We start from the raw sequence: 22,268 nt of genomic DNA, 5'->3' as shown, positions 1-22,268 counted from the left end.
AAAAAATTTGCCAAATTCTGATGATCGATCATTCACTCTCATTATTTTCAACTATATGTCAGCTGCAACACCAACACATGTAATTAATAAAGTTAACGTCATCGACCCAAAGAAAAAAGGGGGAAAAAGAAAAGTAGAAATTTACTTGGAACGAATAATTTTAAAAATGACAATTTGTATATGTATCAGTTTTCATTAAAGAGATCCGAAATCTGCAGAATCATGTGAATGGAATGAGAGAGAAGCAGAGGGCTAAGTGTGGGAACAATAGGATAGATGGAACTTAGAAATTATCATGTCCCATTCACTGAGGACATTGCATTTATATAAAGATTGTTCTCCAACACGTATAGCTGCCACTTGCCAAGGGAAATTGCAACAAACAACTTCTTTTGTTTTAGGGTGTTGACAAAAAGAGCTTTGATTGAATGAATTGTGTGCGTGAATTTTCTTTGTTTCCGACCAACATCTATCAATCCTCTCGGATCTCTGCTTCCCGTTTCCCTATCACTCTTTAATTGAAACCCCACTTGTGATTTCAATTCTTTCACGGATGATATTTGTGCACCTAGCATAAACATTAATTGGTGGTTAAAACAAAAATAAAATTCCTTCTTAGCTTGGAAATTTTGAAAAGCGACCAATTTGTAGGATGAGATGATACTAAGATAAATAAGAATATTGATCTTTATTCTTTTCAAGGTTTAAAATTCTTTGACATGGCCAATAGCCTTGTACCCTAGTGATATGTAAGCTCTTCTTATAAGTGAGAGGTCGCGGGTTCAATTCTATTTGTAATTTCAGGACGTTAGTGATTGTCATTTAATTCAAAAAAAATTCTGACATAAATACAAAAAAAAAAAAAGTGATAAAGACCTTTCCGTATTTCTTGGTCTACAAGGAGTGGGATTGCCATGAGTGATGCTGATGCCAACCTAAAAAGCAGGAGTTGGCTTCTTCCTTAGACTTTGTCAAGGTGATAATAAATGTGGGTAATTACACTTCCATATTTCATCACATTGTGCTAAAATGACTTCTGGCTGTCTCTTTCCATTTGTTACGTTTAAATTATGATTCTTGTAAACGTCTTTCTCTTGAATCTTGTTTCAATAATAATAATTTAAAAAAAGAATAATTGATCACTTACTAATGCTTGCACCAAGAAACAAAGTACTAGTCTTGAAAAATCTTTTTAAAGAGTGGAATTGCGGCAAGTCTCGTGGCTTGAGTAATTGATAATCCAACACCCTACAAGATTCGGAATATTTTTTTATTTGACCATTAAAAAACCATTTCGGACATACATTACCAAAGTGATAATCTTTCAATATCTTTGACATAAATATCAACAATATAATCAGTTGGAAGAGAGACCAATGAAAAATTCTATTTATACTTTAGTGCTATTTATGTTAAGCACTTTAATTTCAGGAACTAACTTAAGCTTTCATGTCATAGGATCCCACCCCATTAATGTTTCAATTAAGGCTATTTTTGTGGAGGAGTTGACCACTCACTCTTTAGACCTCTTGAAACTAAGGCGTGCTTAGTATAACTAAATGAAAGCCAATACCTCAGTATCTATGAGCTGAAACTCACCACAACACTATTACTCTTGACATCAACGGAAAAAACTGGATAGCTGCGCAGCTTGGGACCCTTTTATTCTTAACAGAGCCAACAAAAAACGATACAGTAATTCATGTGCAATTGTATCATGAACTGTGGGGCCATTATTGTCATTGCATAATGTCTGAGCATTTTCTCAGGGAAAAAGATCATGCCAGAAATACGACCGTTGGGCTTCAAATTTTGAATGCCATATTTTTCTCAACGGTAAGGGCCCAAACAACTTTCAAAAGAATCAGGAGAGAAATTCCCTGGAGAGGGAGCACGCACCAGGAAAGCCATGAAAACCATCCCTTCCCAATCCGAATCAAATACTGGCAGCACTAATTCGTCTGTCGTGGAAAACCATGACCGATCAACGGAAAACCGAGACAGCTGCTACTACCCGGATTGCCTCAAAGACGCCAATTGCGACTGTAAATTTTGCTTGGAAAGCTATGCCACTCTCGACCGTGTGCCTGTGAGCATTCAGAAAAGCTCGCTCACCAAGCTCTCTGCTTCTCGACCTAATGTTGAGCATACTCCTATCTCTTTCGATGTTTCCATTTTGTCCACACCCACATCAAATGCTTCTCACAATTCGCCTCCCCTTGCCGTCAAATCTGATGCTAGAGTGAATTTAGACGAAAAAATGAAAAATGAGAAAAAAAGAGAGTGGGATTTTTCTGGGGTTAAGCTCTTTAGGTTAGTCCTAGGTTTATGCTTCATTTTATCTGCGGAGGTTGCTTTCACCTTGCTTGTTTCTGGGATTTTTCGACCTGTCTTGTCACCGGATGTAATGAAAAGAATTGGCGAGAAATCATCGGTAGTGCAGGATTTGAATGGAAAGTTTAGATTTTTGCAGAAAGAGCTGCAAGATATTGTTAATGGGAAAGTTCAGAATTGCAGCTATGGTAACTCCGTGTGGGAAATCAGCCAGGTATTGTTCATCAGAATAATTTTTTATTCTGATCTCAAATGTCTTGGAGGAACTGTGAGCTTCCTTCAAATTTAAGGAAAAATATGGAATTCTAAGTATGTCTTTTTTTTTTTAACCATTAAGAAATAAGAAATAATAGCTGACCAACCATTAAAATTGCCTTTAGAATGGGGTTCTATTGAACTCGCGTTGTACATTGTACAAATCAGCAGCAGAGGAGGTGGCAATCTGGGGATGGCCTCTGCAAACAGCTGGATTGCTCACAACTGGATTTTCTTCTCGAACATTCACTATCTTATCTGGAAGAGTTACTGAGGTAATCACAATACTGTGCCTTTTCTAGATTCAATGTCATTATATGTGCTTCGTAGTTGATAAATGAATTGGCCAGACATAACGTATGGTATCGTTGCCTGACTCTATTTTTGCTTCGTTCAACAGTGGAATGCTGGACAAGTCGGCTATTTGATTCGAAAAGCAAATGCTTCTTGGGTACAGCCAAAATGGGGCGCCTCAGTAGTGCAATTAGACTCCAGTACATGGGTTCTTGAGTATAAAAGGAGATTTGTTTTTGATAGCACAAGGTTGTATTCAGCAGCGTTGGAATTTTTCAAGCACAGGATTTCAAGAATGGCTGGAACAGTGAAGAAGGAATTTTGGCTGTTTGCTGCTTTTGGAGACCATCAATATACTGAATTAACAGCAAACTATGGCACCAAAATGCCGACCTGAAGCCACCAACGGACAGTGGCATATATTGTCCTCTCATTGCTTGTGAGAAGTCTATATTTTTCTGCAGTGGTTCATTTCGTTTATTTCTTTTTGCTCCTTCCTCTTTCCAAATTGCCTGTCACTTCCAGATATTCAAGTGGTATATTTTGGTAATGAATTCTGTAACCTGGTTACTCTACTTTATACACCAATTGCTTACTTCGTGACGAGAATATGCGCCTAAAACTAATGTTCATTTGAATCACTGATGAAGAAATGATCTAATAAATGAGTTGCGATAAGGGAAGTTTTCTCCAGGCACTGAACCGAGAAAGCCTGCTTACTTTTGGGGGCCCGCAACATCATATGCATAATGAATTTAAAAGCACAAAGTTAAATTATGGGTAGTCGCCATTTGCTATTAAATTTAAGAACTAACTGTATAATTCATTCAGTTTACTACTAGAAATAAGTCACCAATAATCTTTACAGGAACAAACACCCCCTTTACAATGGTGAAATCTAGTCCTATCTCTCACAACAATCTCTATCTGATATACCTTTGAAACCAACTTCATAAAGGTATGGCAATCCTCGCATATTCTAAGATTCTTAACTATACGAATACATGGCTCCTTTCTCCCACTAATTAGCCCATAGCAAAGTGCTAACTTTTCACTATGCCATAGTACTACTTCTTTCTTTTCTTCCTCTTCTATGTCCATTAAAATGCCTGATGCACTTGGTGTGTAGCCAGCCACCTTTAGTTGGCTCACTACCTCATCTAGCTTCTCATATATTTTATCTGCTTGTTTATGATATCTATCCGCCATTAAGAACTCATGCACCTCATTATTCAGTTCAATCCTACTACATCCCTTCTCCTTAGAAATACCTTTATGTCTCATTAGTTTCCTGATCTGTCCAACATCTTCCCACCTTCTTTCTTTGGCATAAACATTTGACAAAACTACAAGGGCCCCATCATGATCTGGCTCTAACTCAAGAAGTTGTTTGGCAGCATACTCTCCTAATTCAAACTCACCGTGGACTTGACAAGCAGACATAAGGGATCCCCAAATTATAACATTGGGTGCCAAAGGCATCGTCTCAACCAGCTCAAGAGCCTGTCTCAGGAGATTGGCTCTACAATAGAGATCAACCATGCAACCGTAGTGCTCATGTTTGGGAGAGATGCCATAATCATTAATCATTGATGAAAAAATTTGCCGGCCCTCCTCAACTAATCCTGCATGACTGCAGGCATAGAGGACGCCCACGAATGTAACCCAGTTGGGCTCAATATTTTCTTCGCTCATTCTGTGGAAAAGGTTTAAGGCATTATTAGCATCCCCATGCATGGCAAAAGCATTAATCATAGTGGAAAAAGATATCACATTTTTTCTCGGCATATTCTCGAATATCTCTCTTGCTCCAAGCAAGCTCCCACATTTGGCATACATATCAATCAATGCGTTATTAACTGATGGAGCTTTTCCAAACCCATTCTTACCTGCATACAAGTGAATCCATTTAGCTTGATCCAGCGCACCAAGATGAGCACATGCAGAAATGACACTCAGCATTGTGATCTGATCAGGTATGATTCCCCGTTGTTGCATTTCATTGAACAAGTTAAGAGCCTCTTGAGGCTGATCGCTCTCAGCATAACCAGATATCATTGCACTCCAACACACCAAGTCCTTTTCAATCATTTGGTCAAATATCATGCGAGCCTCTTTAACCATTCCATGTTTTGCATAACCCGAAACCATTGCAGTTGAAACAACCAAGTGTTTTGATGAGAGTTTATCATAGAGTTGCTGAGCCAAATCCATTGCACGACAATTTGCATACATGCTGATAAGTGCACTCTGTAAATAAGAGTCAACAACAAGATGATTATCCCTTATGAACTCATGGATTGTTTTGCCATAGCTCAGATTTCCAGCATGACCACAAGCAGAGAGTATACTGCAAAGAATTATCTCATCTGGCTCCATACCAGAGCTTTTCATGTCTTCATAGAGCTCTAATACATTATCAAAAAGACCACTCTGACAATACCTATTACAACCAAAGATCTATAGGTTAATTCACGCCATGGCTGGAACGGTGTAGAGAGAGAAGTGGCATGTTGTGAAGCTTAATGCGGAGTGAAAACAACATAAAATATTAAAGACCAAGGGGAAAATGAAAGGAACGAAAAAACAGAGCAAGAAGTGAGAAGTAAATAACTTGAAAGGGTTACGAATAATTAATAAAATGCCAAAAGGGGGAAAAGTCCTTGCCAATGAAAACGAAACGTATTAAACCGTACCCGTCTATCATAATATTCCACGTAACAACATCCCGGTGAGACATTTTATCAAACAGCAAACGTGCATCTGTAATCCGCCCACATGCAGCATACATTCCAATTAACCCTGTCTGAATAAAGGGATCAGAATCAAAACCCATCTTTGACGCCAGCCCATGAATCTCTAATCCCTCATTCAAGGCAGAAGCTTTGGAAATCCCTTTCAACAATGGTGGAAAGCTAAACCTGTCTAAATTCGACCCATCTCTCCTCATCTTCTCATACAACAAAAGGGTCTTCTCAGGCTTGGAACCGCGAGAAAATTCACGCAAAACTCTGTTACGGAAACGGGTCTCTGGGTTTTGAATTTGGCAGAAGACAGAGAGGGCATAGTCGAGGCCGGAGGAGGACAGGGCACAAGAGGAAAGGACAAGCTTGAGAAGGAGGGAGTTTGGGCGATCAAATCCAGACTTAAGGATTTGAGCATGAATTTGTTTAAGATGTGTAAGAGTTGTGGAGGAAGCGAGCGCGGCTAACAGAGAGTTGTGCCAAGCAGAGTATGATTTTGGGTTGGGAGGAAGAGCTAAAGTGGCAGGTGTAAGGCTAGACATGGTTGTTGGTTAGCAAACAAGAAATGGAGGGAAAGCAGCAGAATGAAGAGCTCTTCTCTGGCTATATCCACAAGCATCTCAATGACAGTTCAGAGTCAGAGCAGAGAGAGTGAAAAACTAGCATTTCGGGCCCTTCAACGCTTGATACCCTGATTTGTTGTGTGACCGGATAAACTGAGCCGTTTAGAGGTAAGAATAACACACGTACCTTTTACAATTTGATTTGCACCCCTTATTTTAAATTTCAACATGAAATATTTTAAGAAAATTGTTTAGTCAATATGTTTAAATAGTTGCCTTTCAAATATAATTTAGCATTCATATTCCAAATTTTAACATGTAATATCCAAAACGTTGTTTATCCAAGGTACAAGGACTTGACTGTTCCCTCCCAAATCTGACGACCGAATCCTATGATGAAAGATTTTTTTTTTAAAAAAAAAACTCAACTAATATTAAATACTGATGTAGCTCACTTTCTGAATATGAAAGGTGAGCTAAAAGTTATAATTGTTGGCCAAGAATTTGTTGCTCACCTTCAGTATTCTTTTTTTTTTTTTTTTGCTATTAGCTCACCTTCAGTATTCGAAACTTAATAATATAACTCATAATTAATTTTAATGCATATTGATATAGCACACCTTCTAAATTTAGAAGTAACGAAAGTTATTTTTCTTTTGCATAGAAGATTTTTTTTCCTTTTGCCAATACCATTTTTTAATAAAAGTAAAAAATTATTATTTACTTAAAAAATTATTAATTTTTAAATAAAAAGAAAACAAACAAAATGTGGGAGTTGTATCACTAATATCTCAAAATTTATCAGATGTCCATGATATTCGAGTGTTTTTAAAAAAAAAAAAAAAGGGAAAAGGTACGGGCAAACCGAAGCAGCAACCTACCAACAAGCAGTGGAGCGATTCAGGAAAAAGAAAACCGTAAACGCGAATTGAGAATATCATTGTGCATCTGCAGGCAAAGGGGACTAACATGGGTGACGCACTGTGGAAGCTGGAGCAAGTTCTCATGTCCAAACGGGTACATTCGCTCTAGGGCTCTCTTCTCGAGATTTTGCTAAGATCCAGCTTCAAATTGTGGCCCCCCAAATTATTGATTCTTTGTGCTTTTTGCCATTCTTATTCAGAGTTATATTTGTTATTGCTATTACTACAACCATTGGCAATTTAGGGGTATTTGTTTTACTCCCTGGCAAATAGTCGATTCAGTTAGGTTTATTTGACTGGACTGTTTCCCCGTTTATTGGAAGTGAATGGTGATCAGTAATCATAGAAGATATATTCTTTCAAAATAATTTTACAAGTGTGCTGAAAGTTATCAGTGCTTGTAAATGCCAAGGAGAAGACGTGAAAATTCCAAGTTGCTGGTCCTGATGTTGCTGCTGTTACTTGTATATCCAAGCATCCAACAACTATGTCTATTTTATTTTTCAGGAGAAATTGACACCTCAGGAAGCCGATATTCTTTCTTCATGCAAATCTAAAGCTCTCGACGACTTCATTGATAGTGCTTCGCTTGCTGGTATCGTTGCATGGTCAGGTCAGTGACTCCAACTCTTCAATGTTTCCCACCTTCTGTGTGGAAGATTGACTTGAGATTTGTACTGGTGCCTATCAGCAGCAGCACTACATTCATACGGGAGTATTATCTACTCAAGATTTATTGTACTTCAGTATTTTTTTCATTGTCTCTTGATCATAGTTAACACTAAACACATAGCGGATTGTCAATTTCGTAATTTTTGACTCCCAACATATATGCTGCTTCTTATTTGTGATAACATTACATTTAAATAGGAGCAATATCTTCTCAAGATTTGTTATTCTTTAATTTTGCGATCCCCTATTCCAAGTTCTGATCTGCAAAAACATTACTGAATCCTTTCGACTTACTGCAGATTATCTTAATTCTTAACTCCTAATATGGCTTTAGTTCTTTTTTGTTTATGATTCTTTCACGTATCCTGATTACCTCAAATCCTTCATGGCAGCAACTTGGAAACTCAAGAGATCATTTCGTGTCAACCTTACTGCTGGTAAGATTAATATTTTTGTTAACCTGTGATCATTTCTGGTAACGTTATGCCCGAGACTTTCCCCCTTTACCTTGTTTTTTGAGTTATAATTTTTCAGGGGCTGCTGCTGTCTTTGGGTTGAGGAGATTGCTTAGATCCTTGGATTCCTCCATTGATCATATTCTTCAACAGGATGGGAGTATAATGCAGAAGGAGTTAGCAGATATGTAAGTGTTCTGACATGTTAATTCTTAAAGCTCACTTTTTCGTGTTTGTGCAATAGTCTGGATTAGTGACATGTTCTCTAGTATTCGTGAATAGACCTTTGAATGAATGCTTGCTGTCATGAGTTATCTGGGACACCTGAGTCAGGTTGGCTTTAGTTTTTAAGCACTTGGTGAGCTGAGAATCAAATTTACAAGATCTTCTGTATACAATCGTCTGAGTTGAAGTAGCTTAATAAACGCAATTGCAAGTGGTTCATAGTAGATTATGATGCTCTAGTTGGTTGCTGGGAGCCAAAAACTAAAAGAATTGTTAAGAGTGAGAAATGTTTAATTCTTATGAGTTGAAGAGCATGTAAGGTGAGTCGGAGCCTGTTCATTCTTCACATAATATTTTCCCTTCGTTCACATTAAAGTTGAAAATGCAACAGTGGCAAGTCCAAACAAAATGGCTGTGCAATAAAAATATCGATGGCGGGGCAATGCAATTCCAGTGATATGAAGAAAAATTGACTGAGTGGTAAACATGATATCAAAATGTCATCTATTTCGAGCTTATTATTATATTTGATCCCGGTTTTCTACCATATAGGAAATGTGTCTATAAAAACTATTTGTATAAACTGTGCAACATCCGTTTAGTATTAGAAAACAAGAGCAGAATTTTTCTTTTGTTGGCAATCAAGAGCGCTGATTTTGTGACAAGAAAAGTGAACATAAGGACTTGCGCTGATAGTCTGAAATTCACCCGTGGGAGGTAAGCAGGAGAAGAATTTTTTTTTTTTTTTTTGGGTCCGGTAGTTTTGGTTTTCCTCATATATTGCGCTTTCTTTTATATGTATGCATTCAATTTTTACCTGTGAATTATATTCGAATTACAGATTGGTGACACAGTTTCAGAATGATCCTTCAAAAATGCGACTTATCTCTAAGTATTTTTATACGGAGAGGGTATATGATGATTCAACCTCTAATCACCCCAAATTGAGATGGCGATATCGGAATTCCTATAGCGATGATCTTGTCAATGGTCAGAGGAAACTGGATTATGACTTTTCTGATAGCTCCTTCAGTGACTCTTATGATGACTCAAAAAATAGTTCCCAAAGCAGCCCTAGAGAAGCCTCTGATGGCGCAAAAACCAGTCTTGAAACCAAGCATATTTTTGTGAGTTTTCTTTTATGTTGCTTTTGAATTACATGGTATTGATACTTCTGATGGAGTTCTACTTTTAATTGAGGATAGTATGACTAGGACAATGGCAGAACCCGGAGGGGTGACAACAGCAGCGTAGGTTCTGTTCAGTGCTTGAGCCTCATTGAGAATCCCCTTGGCAAATAATTAGATCAAATTGACGGATTGACATTACATTTTTGGACACTTGACTCTTTTCTTCATAAAAGAGATTATATATATATATATATATATATAAATCTAACTAGTTGCATTATTTGTCAGCCACAAACGGTGCTATTTATATATATATATATATATATATGTATGTATGTATGTATGTATATATAAATCTAACTAGTTGCATTATTTGTCAGCCACAAACGGTGCTATTCATTTCTTAGACCCCCTGCAACACACAAGATCGCCATTAGTTTCTAGTAAATGTGTTATTCCCATATGCATCTTTTGCACAATCATTATTTCATTTAAACGGATCTAATCTTTTTTAGGATTTCTTCATTTGAGCATTTGAATAAATCTCCTTTTCATTAATCTTTCATTGCAGATAAACCCTGTTCTTGAGAGGGAGGAAGGGACAGATCCTCTTGACTATCTTTTTGCTTTTGGTGGTCCGGTGGAAGAGTTTCATCATTCTAGTACCCCAAACAAACCACCAGGAATACACAATCGTGGCCATAGAAGAGGTCACCGCAGGCGTCGGATGCGTCATCATCAAGACCTTCCCAACTCTGAAGTGTAAATCTTGCAACAGCTGGTTAACTGCTGAATGACAACTTAACAATGGGTAAGTTGACATATAAAAGATTACAGAACTGTATAATCTTGTTAGGGTGGAGATGATTTAGAGATAACTTAGAATCAGTCTTTGGATTAGTTTTGCCCTTTTTTTGTCGCTGCTTTGGGTTGTTCGTGCAAGAAAAACCACGCATCCTTGGTTTAATAAAATGAAGTTGTTATTTAGATAGTTCTTTCTTCTTTAAGGGAAGAAGCGAAGTTAGACTTTCCTTTTTAATGTAAAAGAAAAGGCAGAAAAGGGTTATTTTTTTAGGACAATCACTCAAATTAGTTTTGACAACTACCCTAAATTATTTTCAGAAATCAAATATTGAAAAAAAAAACAATTATTTTTTAAAATTATATTCATTTTTCTGACATTTAAAACCTATTAAAATATGTAGAGAAATATCAAACAAATTAAAAATAGTGTAGCAAGTCCAAGATATTCATTTAAATTCAGCTAAAGGTGCTTCTTTACTGATCATCTTGTAATTTAATGGCATGAAATTTGTTTTATGAGTAAAAAGTTGAGTTTAGTCTTACCTGTAATTCAAGCTGTCCTCTTCAATTTGAAAAAATTCCACTCCTTACTTTATAGAATCAAGCTCTAATTATCCAGTACACTTCGTAATTCTGAAAAACAAGTTTTATGCAATTCTACTCATTAAGATATTGTAGCGGACGATGCTGCCCATTCTTGGATCTATGCAAATACTACCTTTAGTCTTAATTATAAAATCCCATTTGTAAACTATAAATGATGTTTTATAATTAGGATTTGAGGTACTATAATATAATAATGGCTAATCCTTATGTTAAGTTTTTATGCTTATTGTGTCAAGTTTTCTAATTATAATCATATGTTTTATTTTTAAAATATTAATACTTAATAGCATCCAATTATAAATTCATATGAAATTAAAAAAACACATAATCGTGTATGATTAAAAAACTTAATATAATGAATGTAAGCGATTTGATCTAAGTTGTTTTGTGTAGCAATTGTGTGGATAACATGGTATTGATTGGTATAATTATTTTCAGCAATCCTTTTTTTTTTTTTAAGTATATACATAAAGAGGATGAAATGAACGGGTTCAATCATGGAGTATCTCATTTAGCATTACGATGCATGATTTTGTGTTTTTTTTAATGGACGGTACCGTTTTGTCTTTAATTCGTAAAGTGGGGCAAACGTCTTATCCTCATCACATGCAGAAAATATTGTTTGTTTTTTAAAAAAAAAAAAAGTTTGAGGATCTTATCATTCTTATACTAAAATTTTAAATTATTTTCAAATAAATGAACTGAAATCCGATTTTTTAAAAGAATTTGATATAACAATGATTAATTTAATTTAAGAGTGTCCGTCATATTTTTTTCGCAAAATTGGTATCATATTTTCCCTTCTTTTTTTTTATGAAGCTTTGCCGTGGTAGCATATTTTCCCTTTTTTTATGAAGCTTCCCCGCGCCTTCATTCTCCATGTCTGTAGGCGTAAATCCAATCTGTAATCTGATCTCCCTTGTACATAATAACACTATTCTTATCACGTAATTGATGACAAAAAATGATACTCCTCCAATCCTTAATATAGGACTCAATTTTTAAGTTGATTTTGATCCTAAATATAAGACTCATTTCTTGTATTTATTAATTGTCTCTAAATTACCCCTATGGATACTTCCTCAACCATAATCAAGTAAAAGAGAGAGAGAGGGTATTAAGAAAGATGATTATGGTGTTTTAGGAAAAATGTGTCACTTTTCTTATAATTAACTAACTTACCTAACTTCCTTAATTTAATCAAATTAGTTAAGTGGATCTTATATTAAGGATCGGAGGAGTAATACTATTTCCTGTTATTAATATAAGAACTAGTTTGATATTTAATTTAGTCTTAAATATGATATTCAATCCACTTTGTCTCTCTTTTTTTTCCCTCAAGATGATCCTTAAAATAGTTGTACATGTTAAAAATTTTATGAAATGATGGTTCTAGTTAATACACATTATTAATAAAAGTATTTTAGGAAAAATAATACCTATTTATTATAAATAATTAATTTAATTATTTTTTAACCTATTTAAATTAATTAATTAGCTTTTATACTAAAGATGAGTATAGTAGTTTGAGATGTTATATTCTTATCACGATATAGTGTGAGAATGAATGATATCAGAAGTTGTTACGTCTTTTGTTTTTGCGTTTCATAATGCAAACGCATTTACGGGTAAGTTTCCCTTTCATGTGTTACGCGTAATACAACGTAAGATTCGAACAAGTAAAACCGTGTTGTTGTGGACTTTTAGCAATAATAATTCCCAACTTTGAACCCAGCCCTTTTTGTTTGAGTCATCATGTAAACCACCAACACTTGTGACTTGTTGTTCATGCTCATTGCACATTATTAAACATTATCAGCATTTCATAAATTATAACCACTATTTCGATTACGTGATGTAACGAAATTTGAGAATGCGTGCGTGGGGCATATATACTTGGCAGTTAAAAGCTAATATAAAGAGTTTTGGCATTTTATGTTGGGTCTAATAGAGGGTTGCCGCTGAATACGTAGGAGGTTTGCTGGTATTTTTAATTGGATTTTGGAATTATACATACACACACACATTTTTTTTAATATAAAAGCTGGTGAAAGTGCTGAATATTTTATCTAAAATATATTTACGGATTATAAGAAGTTTTTACTGAGAGATAGCTTCAATATACATTATTCAAAAGGATAGTTTAAAGAAGTTAACACATACTCTCTCCGTTCTTTATTATAAGAGACATTTGATGCTTATGGCATGTTCCCATATATAAGAGACACTTAAAAGTTTTCTCTATTTTTTTGTATTGATTTCCTATTTTACCCCTATTTATTTTGTCTCCAACTTATACTCTCTCTCCCTCCCACTTCTCTTTTTTTTAATAATTTAATTGTTCTCTCTCATATTCTCTCTCCTTATTAATGGGGGCATTGTTGAAAAAACATTATACTTTTTACACATTAATTGTCCTCAACTAATTTTAACTTTTTTTTATCAACGTAATTTGATTATTTGTCTCTTATAATAAGGAACGGAGGGAGTATTAGTTATAATTAACTAATTTAATTATTATTTTTAATCTCTTCAAATTAATTATCTAGTTAGCTAATGTGTATATGGATATGTATGCATGTAAGCTTGATACTAACATGCGCCAAAAATCTTAAATTTGATTAGCCACTTCTGAGATCGTAGCCTTTGTAATTGGGTCGGCTTCCACAATAATTATAAATTAGTGTATGTGGTTTCTTCATAAACTGTCTTATTTATCCAAAATCGTAAGCTTGGTGATGCAATGTCTGCACTGATTTCTAAGCACACGTTTCATTTTCCACACAGTAGGTTCCCAACACCACCACCTAGTGATATTTTCATCCCTTTCTCTGTAATTCACAACAAGACCAGTTTGCTCACAACATAATGACATGGAGCTCCTTTGAAAATCAAAGGTCTCTGGTTTAGTTCCTAACCTCAAGTTATAGCCTGCCCTCACAACTTTGAAAAAAAAGACAAAGATATTATGTTACCTTAATATTTCTTTCTTTTTTTTTTAATATATATGTGTATTTCGAAACCACGTCATATAATTAGTTACGTGAGGTTCATTACTCCTCCTTGTTTTTTTGTAATCTATTTCTAAATACCTCGCATGTTAATATAGAGGTTTTTTTTTTGGGCCTAGTGAGTATGTGGGATGTATATTATATGGCTTAGACTATGGTATGCATATTTACCTTAGACAGTTGCTAATTAATTGAAGGGAAGAACATGGCGTTTTAGAGCCTTATACGGAGATTATAATCATGCCCAAGAACATCAACTCAGGGGAGTGTATAGAAAATCATAAAAATGTTTTTAAAAAATATTTTTTTATAGATCAAGACAAACTTTTTTACATATTTATTTTATATATTGTAAAGTTATTTTTAAAATCATGATTTTGTTTTTATCCAAGTACTTTTTTTAAACACATGAATCAAATTTGGTTGAAAAAAATGGAATTCCATGTTGAAAATGATAAGGGTTGAGCCTTTTCTTTTCTATTCTTTAATTTCCTTTCCATAATTGAATACGGACCCACTGGTAAATTCTGAGAATTCTAGGGGCATCCTCCTGAGTCCTGATCATCTTTTCTTTATCTGTGCGTTGATTCCCTCTCTTCCGCACGGCACTTACCGAAAAGGAAGATTTCATTAACAAACTTTTTCCGTTGCCTTGAGGTTTTCTCCCAGTCTCTCAAATTTTCTCGACAAACAGAAAAGAGCGCTAATTTAAATCCTCTTGCTCAATCGAGAGCAGATATTTAGGGTTAGGGTCACCTTATTCATTACCATTTCTTCCCAGACAAAACGCAAGAAAGGACAACAAATATATGATTTTTCCTTTTCGGCCTTGTAATCTCACCCAGATTTTGATTCTTACCCAGTTGATTCTGCTATTAATCTTGCTTCAATCGCCCGCTATTCACAGTGATCTCGATACCATGAAGGTTCACCCCGTGCCCAGGAAACGCAACATCACCGTCCAATATGACATGAATGCGAGGAACCCTCTGTCGGAAGCTCAAGAGCTTCTTGGTCTCTCTAACAAGAAGCTAAGGAGGCTTCCTCATGTTTTCAGTCGGGTCCTGGAGCTTCCCTTTCGGTCCGATGCAGATGTGTCGATCGAGGAGGGACCCGATTACTTCCGATTTAAGGCGGAAACCGACGGTATCGGCGATGTGCAGGCGCATACGGTGGAAATCCACCCTGGGGTGATCAAGATTATGGTGAGGGAAAGTGGGTCGGTGGAGTTCTCGTTGGATGAGATAGAACTCGATATGTGGAGGTTTCGGCTGCCAGAATCGACGCGGCCGGAGCTCGCAAGTGCAGTTCTTGTTGATGGGGAGCTCATAGTGACGGTGCCGAAAGGAGAGGAATTGGACAATCCAGAAGATGGAAATGGAAATGGCGGTGGAGAAATGTGGGGTGATGGTAATGGGATGGGTGGGAGACTCGTGCTTGTACAGTAATACTCTTCTTTTTCCTCTCTTTTTAAATTCAACCTTGTTGCCGTTGAACTTGGCTTCAATATGCGAATTAGTTTTAATTTTTCAAGTTGCTGTTGGAACTAGTTTCTGTCGAATGAATCAGGCCTGTACTGATCCCCTTGGCAAGAATGATGTCCATGTCAATCTCTATCTTTTATGTTGCATCTGCTTTGTTAAATTTCTGTCCATTGGTAGTGTGCGGGGAGAGAGTTTCTCTTTGATTATAAGCAAATGTGCCTCTTTAATCGTTGTCACAGTTAATTATTCCGGGATTCGGCATTTTCCGATTTGAGTTGCACAGGTTTCGGCATAATGGTTAGATTTAGAAAGGATTGTAATTTCGAGTACAGTGGAGCTGGATGCAAGGACTAAACTTGAGAACGAAAGTGAAAACAGAGAGGAGAGTGTTGCTTTCAGACTGTTAAATATGGTTGTAATAAGTATAGATCTAGATCTATTAAATAGGTGTTTGATATAATTAGGAAAATTTATTGTGTTCCAAGATCGTGTCTATCATGTTCGGTATCCATGCAGGTCCTGAACATTTGGTTTGCCCCTTTCTTCATTTATTTATCCCTATATTTGGCTAATATATCTATATATTATAAATTCCAAGCAAACTTATTATGGAAAGCATCAATCCACGTGAAGTATTGTAGGAAAGAGGTTTGCTATGAGAATGGCATCTCATTCTCATGGTCATGATCTAGTTCTTTAAATTAAAACTCGGCATACTGTATAGTCCCCAAGGAAAAGAGAATACTGTCTCTCAAGGCATCATCTGAATGTAATGGTTGATGGCCTCTTGATGTTTGCCGTGTCTGGATCATGAGTCAAGGCAAACTGAATGAATAAGGAATATAGAAAGTTTGTATTGCATCGATTTGTGAAATAGCATATACCTTGCATAATGTTTGAGGCATAACTGTTAGAGCATTGTGCTGAATCAGAGTCTCGAAACTTTTTTTTGGGTGCTTCAGAGGGTCTAGTTATATATATATATATATATATATATATATATATATATTTCTGGCCAAAAGATAGTTTATTTATGTTGAAAAGCATTGTTTTGGTTGTCTAATTGAATTTATAAATGCAAGCAACATGAGATGATATAAATAGTGAACATAGGGAATTGAAATTGTACCACAAGATACTATTAACAAGGAAAGAAGTGCTGGACTGCTGGTCAAAAAACCAAGGAAAGAAGTGACCCCCGATGAGAATAAAAGAAAAATCCATCAGCCATCAAACCCTTCGAAATTTTTTCAAAAAAATTTGTAGCGCCATTGCTTTCGAATCGGCCTTGAACATCATCTGAGGCGCAGTGTTCCAAACCTTCAAATCCACTGAAGTATTTCACTGTCTCAGTCTCTAATGAAATATAATTTTTCTTTTTCTTTTTGTTTCTTTTCAAATTATGGCAACAAACCGTTGCGTGTGTGATGGTGGTGCTATAGTCACATGATGCAGCGAATAGAAAATTCAAGGTTTGTGGAGAGATGATGGTCACGTGGCAGAAGATGCTAGAAAGAAATAGTTGGCTGAGAGTGAAAATGGCAAAGCGCACGAGGTGTGGAAGCCGTTGAGATATAAATAAATAGAATGACAAAGCAAAGTTATAATGATCTGTTCTTCAATATAATAATCTGATAATCCTCCTTGAGCCATTCTTTCAGTTCACTTTACTCTTCCGCTATTCTCTTGGGTGCCTCTCTTTTTTAGTGATTTGTTCCTTTTGCTGTGATATTGCCGCTAAAATGCTATACACATACTTTATAATCCAAGCTTGTGAATTTCAATATAATACATCCATTGGACATTACGCTTAAAGTGCCATACATTTTGTTATTATATCGAAAATCACAAGACTGGAATATAAAAGAAAGTGTGTGACACTTGGGGCCATTCACAGCAAAAACAATAGCAGAACACAACAGAAGCTCGGAAGATAATGGCAGAAGGAGATGAATAACACAGGGTTTTTATAGCAACTTTAGAGAGGAAAAAAAGCAGAGAACAGAACGGGAAAAAAGATCTCAAAGAGGAAAAATCCACAATTTTTTAATGCCACGTGCTTCGTCCCTCACCCTCTTCATATCTCAATGGCTCACATACCTCATGCATTTTCTCTCTACCCTACTATTTCTTCTAGCATCCTCTGTCACATCACCAATTCACGAGTCACCACTACCTCCCTTCACAAACCTTGAAGCCTCTATCCCCTGCACCGTGTAATGTCTCATGTCCTGCAGCACTATCACCACAATGCATAAAACACAATATAACTTAAGGGACTTCAAGACAAAATATACTCAAGGGGATACTTGTTACTCATCTGTGCGCTTTGCCAGGGCACAAGACATGACCTATTTCGACACTGGACACAGTTTGTAATTGGAAAAACAAAGGCATGTTTCAGTAGAGTCGTTCACTAAAAGATTTATCAATTTTTATTCTGAAATTTCTACGCCAAAATATGTCTTCAAAACATCTTCGCTTGTCCTACCAAAACCATTGGCTACCTGTTTCATGTCTTCAAGTTTCATCGTTTCCTGTCTTATCTGTTCCATCCTCCTGCTAACTGCATCCGACAAGACGTTAGAATGAGATGAGAGTTGACATGCTGATTCAGACTTCTCCCTCTCCAGTTGCTGATACAGGTTTTGGAGATAACGCTTCTTCCCATGGAGTATTTCTTCTGCTATGCTGTATTCTAAAGCCTGTGACTTTCGCAGCGCTTGGAGAACTTGATGGATTTCATCTTCAAGTTTCGACAAGTCAGGCTTAGGCGGATAACCATTATTTTCTGTCCCTGTTGTGACTACTGAAGGGCTTTCATTAGCTGCAACTTTCATTTCATTGCCATCATCTAAGAAAGCTGTTTATGAACAGAAAATATTCAATAATGAGAATAAGGCCACAAGACAAATGCATTTTCAACATTAGTAATGGAGAAAGATATAGACGAAAACTTAGATTTACACTTTTGTAAGCACCCTGCTAGAGCCAAGGCCTAGCTTAGCTGGAAGTTATTGGTCCTATAGTACACTAATAATTTGGTCCTCAATCACGAGGTCTAATTTGCTTGAACTCCAAAAAAGATTGTGAACACATGAATGATTTGTATGAATAACAATTTTGTTGCACCTTATCCTATCAGGTGGGTTAAAGACGATAAGCAATGGGAATGTTGTTTTCAGGAACTCATGTATTCACTGATTTGTAGGAACTAGAGCAAATTTAGCTAAGCAATTCTCACATCAAAGTTTTGACTATTGTATAACACAAAGCGAATATTGTACCTGCATTTTGTAAGGAATCGTCATCATCCGCCTTCCAAATATCTTCGAGAAGAGTCCCACATTGAAGCTGAAGTGAACGATTAAATCAGTCATATTGCTGCCTTTATGAGCTTAAGAGAGGGCATGCATGAACATATGCAAGCAAGCAAGCTAGATAACTTTTTCCCCCAGCTAGATAACTTTCACATAAGAATCAATTAACTATACCTTTGAAATGGCCAAGTCAATGCGATTAAGCAGCTCCTTTGCAATCATTCTCTGTGAACCACGCAAGATACTTGCACCAAGATTTAAGATCTTTTCAATGTCATCTCTCGAATCAATAGTTTTGCATTTTTCTAGAAGCTCAGTGGCATGAGAAATTAGATCAGTTCTTGCATCACAGTGCCGGCAAAGGTACTCCACATCCAACCCAACACTTCCTCCAACTGTTCCAGCCATGTAACATCGAATAGCACAATATACATGAGCAATGTGTCCACATATGTAGTCACCAACCTTCACTTGACACTTGATGTAACTATAGCCTCCATATGTTGAATCAACAGTTTTGCAACAAAGAATGCAGCAACAATCATGGCAAAAACCAGGTTTATTACAGAAAATATCACAAGGCAGGTCGGGTAAATATTTTGCTTTTTCTACTGCTGATGTTAGGCTGTCACAATTCTTGTTTCTAGCTTGACATACAGCAATGTCAGACTGGCAATCAGAATGTGAATCTTCTTCTGCTTCTATATCTTCTGCAGCTATAGAATGTTGCTCTGTATTGAATACCATGCATAAACAATATTCTTAGTTTAAAATTAAATTTCTAATCATCCTGAAAAGGAAAATCAAATAGAAGCATATACAGATGATAGGCCTTGAGACAAATTTAGGATGGATGGATTTTGAAAATAAGATAAAAGAAACCGAAGCAAATTTAGGGAAGAAGTCCTAATCAATCTAACATCCATTACCAGCCATAAAAGAATATGATTTCTTCCCCGTACAAGTCCTTCATATAGAGAAATTATCAACATGACCGACCATATCCACTATTTAGCCAGCTATTCCGTAATCAACGATAAAGCACCGTAAATTGAAATACACCTAGGCAAGCTAGATGCCCAACAAAGATTGAAATTCAGGTGGTGTGGCGGTGAAATAGAAGAAATAAAAAAAATTGTTTTGAGGAGTTAACAATGCGCTGATAATTGTCTTCGAATCAAATTATCAGCGTAAATGATCGTAGATGGGAAGACCGGAAGATCATAGGCTAGAGAACCAGAGAAAGAAGTGCTGCAAAAATAACAAAACGTCATCAATTATTTCCTCCAAAGGCTGAAAATCTCACGGAGACTTTTTTTTTTTTTTTAGCCTATGTTAGAAAATGTTCCTTCATAAATTCTGTTAAATTTTCATCCATACTTCCTCTTTTCATTACAAACACACTATAGTATAGTCCGACTCTAACACTCCTGTAGTGAGTAACATTTAAGTCAGACGACAGCGTCGCTGCATCGAACATGACATCTCTCTTGGTGAGGATGAAATGTGATAGTTTACATCCGTATAAATGCGCAGTGAGATAAACAAATCTAATTAATATCAGAACACATATCTACCATACCTTTCAACAAAATCTCACATCAGGGCATCAAAGTCAACAGAAGCCGCCAAAATAACAGAGAGAGGGAAAAAGAAAGGAGAAACAGATATGCCTATGCGAGAGTTAGGGGACGAAATCTCTAGTCACTAACCCTTTAGGGTGGCAGACTCAGTGGCATAAATTTTCCAGCTGAAAGAAGCGAAGAGCGCATTTAGATCAGTGTCAGGAAAAGATTCTTGAATGTAGCGTTCAAAGGACTGCTTGCTGGCGAAAATACGTCTGCGCTTGCTGCTGGAGCCTGAATTATCGGTGCGGTTTAGATGATCCGGAAGATAAAGGTACCTGTCCTTGAAGTAACCGGAGGGGTGAATTCTTTTACCGGCTTTCCAACCCCAAATATCACCGGGATTCGGCCAATTTTCGGGGGCATAAGGCAATCCTTCACCGTACTCAGATGATGCCACGGGCCGCAGAATTAAGCCCCCTTCAGTTGCAGTGCCATTAGTCTCACCTTCTTCAGTCGCCATCAAACCACGGTTCCCTGTGCAGAAAATGAACCGCTATAGGTGAGTTGATGCGCGAGACAACTTGGAGTCCTTGGTTGGAGAAATCTGGAGAAAATATTAGCAGCGCGTCGTGAAGTGTGCAAGGCATTAATGTCCAATGATGCGTTTTCATTTTTTCTCAGGCTTGAAAATACTGTATTTTATCAATGGCGGGAGTCATTCAATTTTTTGATCGAATCTTATTTATTCTTCTATCTTCCTTTCATGCCAAAAAAAAAGATCTTCTAGTTTGATTTCTCCTCTCTTTTTTTCCTTGCAAAAAATTTAATTTTTTCATTAGTTCTAGTTTTTTCACAATACCGATCCATGTGTTAAATGAGTTACATGTATAAATCATACATATTTGGGTCGCATTAGACATGAAATATATAAATTTGCAGTTGACGTATGGATGTGGATTTGTTGTAATTGTTCAGGTGAGTTTTTTATTTGATATTAATTAATATTTTTATAGGAGTATATTTCTTTTTTTTTAACATCTTTTTTATTTTATTATAATAAAAAATTTATTTGTATAGGATGTAAACTTTGAAAATATATATTCACATAATTCAGAATTTAAAAAAAATTACTTAAACAACAATTAAAATGCACGGGGTATAAGTTATTGTAGCCTGTTAATTAAATCAATAAAACAACAGAAGACTATCTACATGCTGGTAAGAAAAAAAAAACAGAAGACTATCTAGAAAATATAATATTTAGAATACAGTAATTTTTTAAAAAGAATAAAATTAAGAAAGCTATTTACGCATAGTTTTAAAAATTACTGTATAATATTTATTACTCCTCCTATTTGACATATAAGACCTATTTTATAGTGTAATTTATACTATAAAATAAATCTTATATTTAAGATTAAATAAATATAATATTTGCATACGATGTTTTTTCAGAAGACAGTTCTATCTAAAACACATCCTTTAAAAACCTGGGCGAGGAAAACATTTGAACCATTTGAATTAGCCCGTTAGTTGATGATTTGATATACTTTTTTTTTTAAAAAAACCAATTTTGTAGAGTATTCGTATAGCTATTTTGTGATAAAGCACGTCTTATGTTCATTATATTATGATGAAATGCCCTGCAGTCCACGCTATGCCACTGGGTAATTATTTGATATCTCAATTATACTACCTCCTATCTTTAATATAAAAGCTAATTTAACTTTCAATTTGATTCTAAATATAAGATACCAATTTATTTTTTTATCATATTTATATTTTTTTTCAAATTACTCTTGCGCATGTTGAAATTTCAATCAAATGATAGTTTTAGCTGATACTATCTCCAATCCTTAATATAACAGCTCATTTGATTT

General features: G+C 35.8%; 5 protein-coding genes across 7 annotated transcripts; 3 read left to right on the top strand and 2 right to left on the bottom strand.

The window, feature by feature from the left end:
* Positions 1–1,909: 1,909 nt before the first annotated feature.
* LOC114730595 (uncharacterized) lies at positions 1,910–3,450 on the top strand. Its single transcript, XM_028917693.1, has 3 exons — positions 1,910–2,548; positions 2,715–2,864; positions 2,990–3,450. Exons 1-3 carry the CDS (start codon positions 1,910–1,912, stop codon positions 3,278–3,280), a joined length of 1,080 nt encoding a protein of 359 aa, XP_028773526.1. The 3' UTR covers positions 3,281–3,450.
* A 223-nt stretch (positions 3,451–3,673) lies between these two features.
* Positions 3,674–6,338, bottom strand: LOC114730591 (pentatricopeptide repeat-containing protein At4g14820). The gene is made up of 2 exons (XM_028917690.1): positions 5,580–6,338; positions 3,674–5,326 (listed from the first exon to the last, which is right to left on the bottom strand). Exons 1-2 carry the CDS (start codon positions 6,167–6,169, stop codon positions 3,733–3,735), a joined length of 2,184 nt encoding a protein of 727 aa, XP_028773523.1. The 5' UTR covers positions 6,170–6,338; the 3' UTR covers positions 3,674–3,732.
* Positions 6,339–7,057: 719 nt separating this feature from the next.
* Positions 7,058–10,590, top strand: LOC114730592 (uncharacterized). Its single transcript, XM_028917691.1, has 6 exons — positions 7,058–7,207; positions 7,621–7,726; positions 8,178–8,222; positions 8,320–8,428; positions 9,307–9,592; positions 10,167–10,590. The coding sequence occupies exons 1-6, from the start codon at positions 7,160–7,162 to the stop codon at positions 10,359–10,361; spliced, it is 789 nt and encodes a 262-aa protein (XP_028773524.1). The 5' UTR covers positions 7,058–7,159; the 3' UTR covers positions 10,362–10,590.
* A 4,005-nt stretch (positions 10,591–14,595) lies between these two features.
* Positions 14,596–15,660, top strand: LOC114730594 (uncharacterized). Its single transcript, XM_028917692.1, has one exon. The coding sequence runs from the start codon at positions 14,826–14,828 to the stop codon at positions 15,462–15,464; it is 639 nt and encodes a 212-aa protein (XP_028773525.1). The 5' UTR covers positions 14,596–14,825; the 3' UTR covers positions 15,465–15,660.
* Positions 15,661–16,700: 1,040 nt separating this feature from the next.
* On the bottom strand, positions 16,701–21,005 carry LOC114730589 (protein OBERON 1). Of its 3 annotated transcripts, none has more exons than XM_028917686.1 (5): positions 20,533–21,005; positions 18,995–19,551; positions 18,788–18,854; positions 18,008–18,363; positions 16,701–16,820 (listed from the first exon to the last, which is right to left on the bottom strand). In XM_028917686.1, the coding sequence occupies exons 1-5, from the start codon at positions 20,906–20,908 to the stop codon at positions 16,731–16,733; spliced, it is 1,446 nt and encodes a 481-aa protein (XP_028773519.1). In that variant the 5' UTR covers positions 20,909–21,005; the 3' UTR covers positions 16,701–16,730. The 3 variants fall into 3 exon arrangements, with proteins under 3 accessions (XP_028773519.1, XP_028773521.1, XP_028773520.1); XM_028917688.1 differs by lacking the exon at positions 16,701–16,820 and adding an exon at positions 17,028–17,739 and having other exon boundaries at positions 20,533–21,004; XM_028917687.1 differs by lacking the exon at positions 16,701–16,820 and adding an exon at positions 17,028–17,731 and having other exon boundaries at positions 20,533–21,004.
* Positions 21,006–22,268: the final 1,263 nt, after the last annotated feature.

This window comes from Neltuma alba, unplaced genomic scaffold (assembly GCF_004799145.2).
Source record: "Neltuma alba isolate B1F8T4 unplaced genomic scaffold, ASM479914v2 tig00012745_pilon, whole genome shotgun sequence".
Lineage (NCBI taxonomy): Eukaryota > Viridiplantae > Streptophyta > Magnoliopsida > Fabales > Fabaceae > Neltuma > Neltuma alba.
The sequence above is the reverse complement of the archived record's forward strand: the minus strand, read 5'-3'. Positions and strand labels throughout refer to the sequence as shown.

What these genes read in the sequence shown, in the direction of transcription:
- LOC114730595 (XM_028917693.1), top strand. Translation starts at nt 1,910, where the DNA reads ATGAAAACCATCCCTTCCCAATCCGAATCAAATACTGGCAGCACTAAT. An exon ending in CCGTGTGGGAAATCAGCCAG is followed by an intron (nt 2,549 to 2,714) that starts GTATTGTTCATC and finishes AATTGCCTTTAG; the next exon opens with AATGGGGTTCTATTGAACTC. An exon ending in TATCTGGAAGAGTTACTGAG is followed by an intron (nt 2,865 to 2,989) that starts GTAATCACAATA and finishes TTCGTTCAACAG; the next exon opens with TGGAATGCTGGACAAGTCGG.
- LOC114730591 (XM_028917690.1), bottom strand. Translation starts at nt 6,169, where the DNA reads ATGTCTAGCCTTACACCTGCCACTTTAGCTCTTCCTCCCAACCCAAAA. An exon ending in TGGAATATTATGATAGACGG is followed by an intron (nt 5,327 to 5,579) that starts GTACGGTTTAAT and finishes TGGTTGTAATAG; the next exon opens with GTATTGTCAGAGTGGTCTTT.
- LOC114730592 (XM_028917691.1), top strand. Translation starts at nt 7,160, where the DNA reads ATGGGTGACGCACTGTGGAAGCTGGAGCAAGTTCTCATGTCCAAACGG. An exon ending in AAGTTCTCATGTCCAAACGG is followed by an intron (nt 7,208 to 7,620) that starts GTACATTCGCTC and finishes TTTATTTTTCAG; the next exon opens with GAGAAATTGACACCTCAGGA. An exon ending in CAGAAGGAGTTAGCAGATAT is followed by an intron (nt 8,429 to 9,306) that starts GTAAGTGTTCTG and finishes TTCGAATTACAG; the next exon opens with ATTGGTGACACAGTTTCAGA.
- LOC114730594 (XM_028917692.1), top strand. Translation starts at nt 14,826, where the DNA reads ATGATTTTTCCTTTTCGGCCTTGTAATCTCACCCAGATTTTGATTCTT.
- LOC114730589 (XM_028917686.1), bottom strand. Translation starts at nt 20,908, where the DNA reads ATGGCGACTGAAGAAGGTGAGACTAATGGCACTGCAACTGAAGGGGGC. An exon ending in TGAGTCTGCCACCCTAAAGG is followed by an intron (nt 19,552 to 20,532) that starts GTTAGTGACTAG and finishes TATTCAATACAG; the next exon opens with AGCAACATTCTATAGCTGCA. An exon ending in TTGACTTGGCCATTTCAAAG is followed by an intron (nt 18,855 to 18,994) that starts GTATAGTTAATT and finishes CGTTCACTTCAG; the next exon opens with CTTCAATGTGGGACTCTTCT.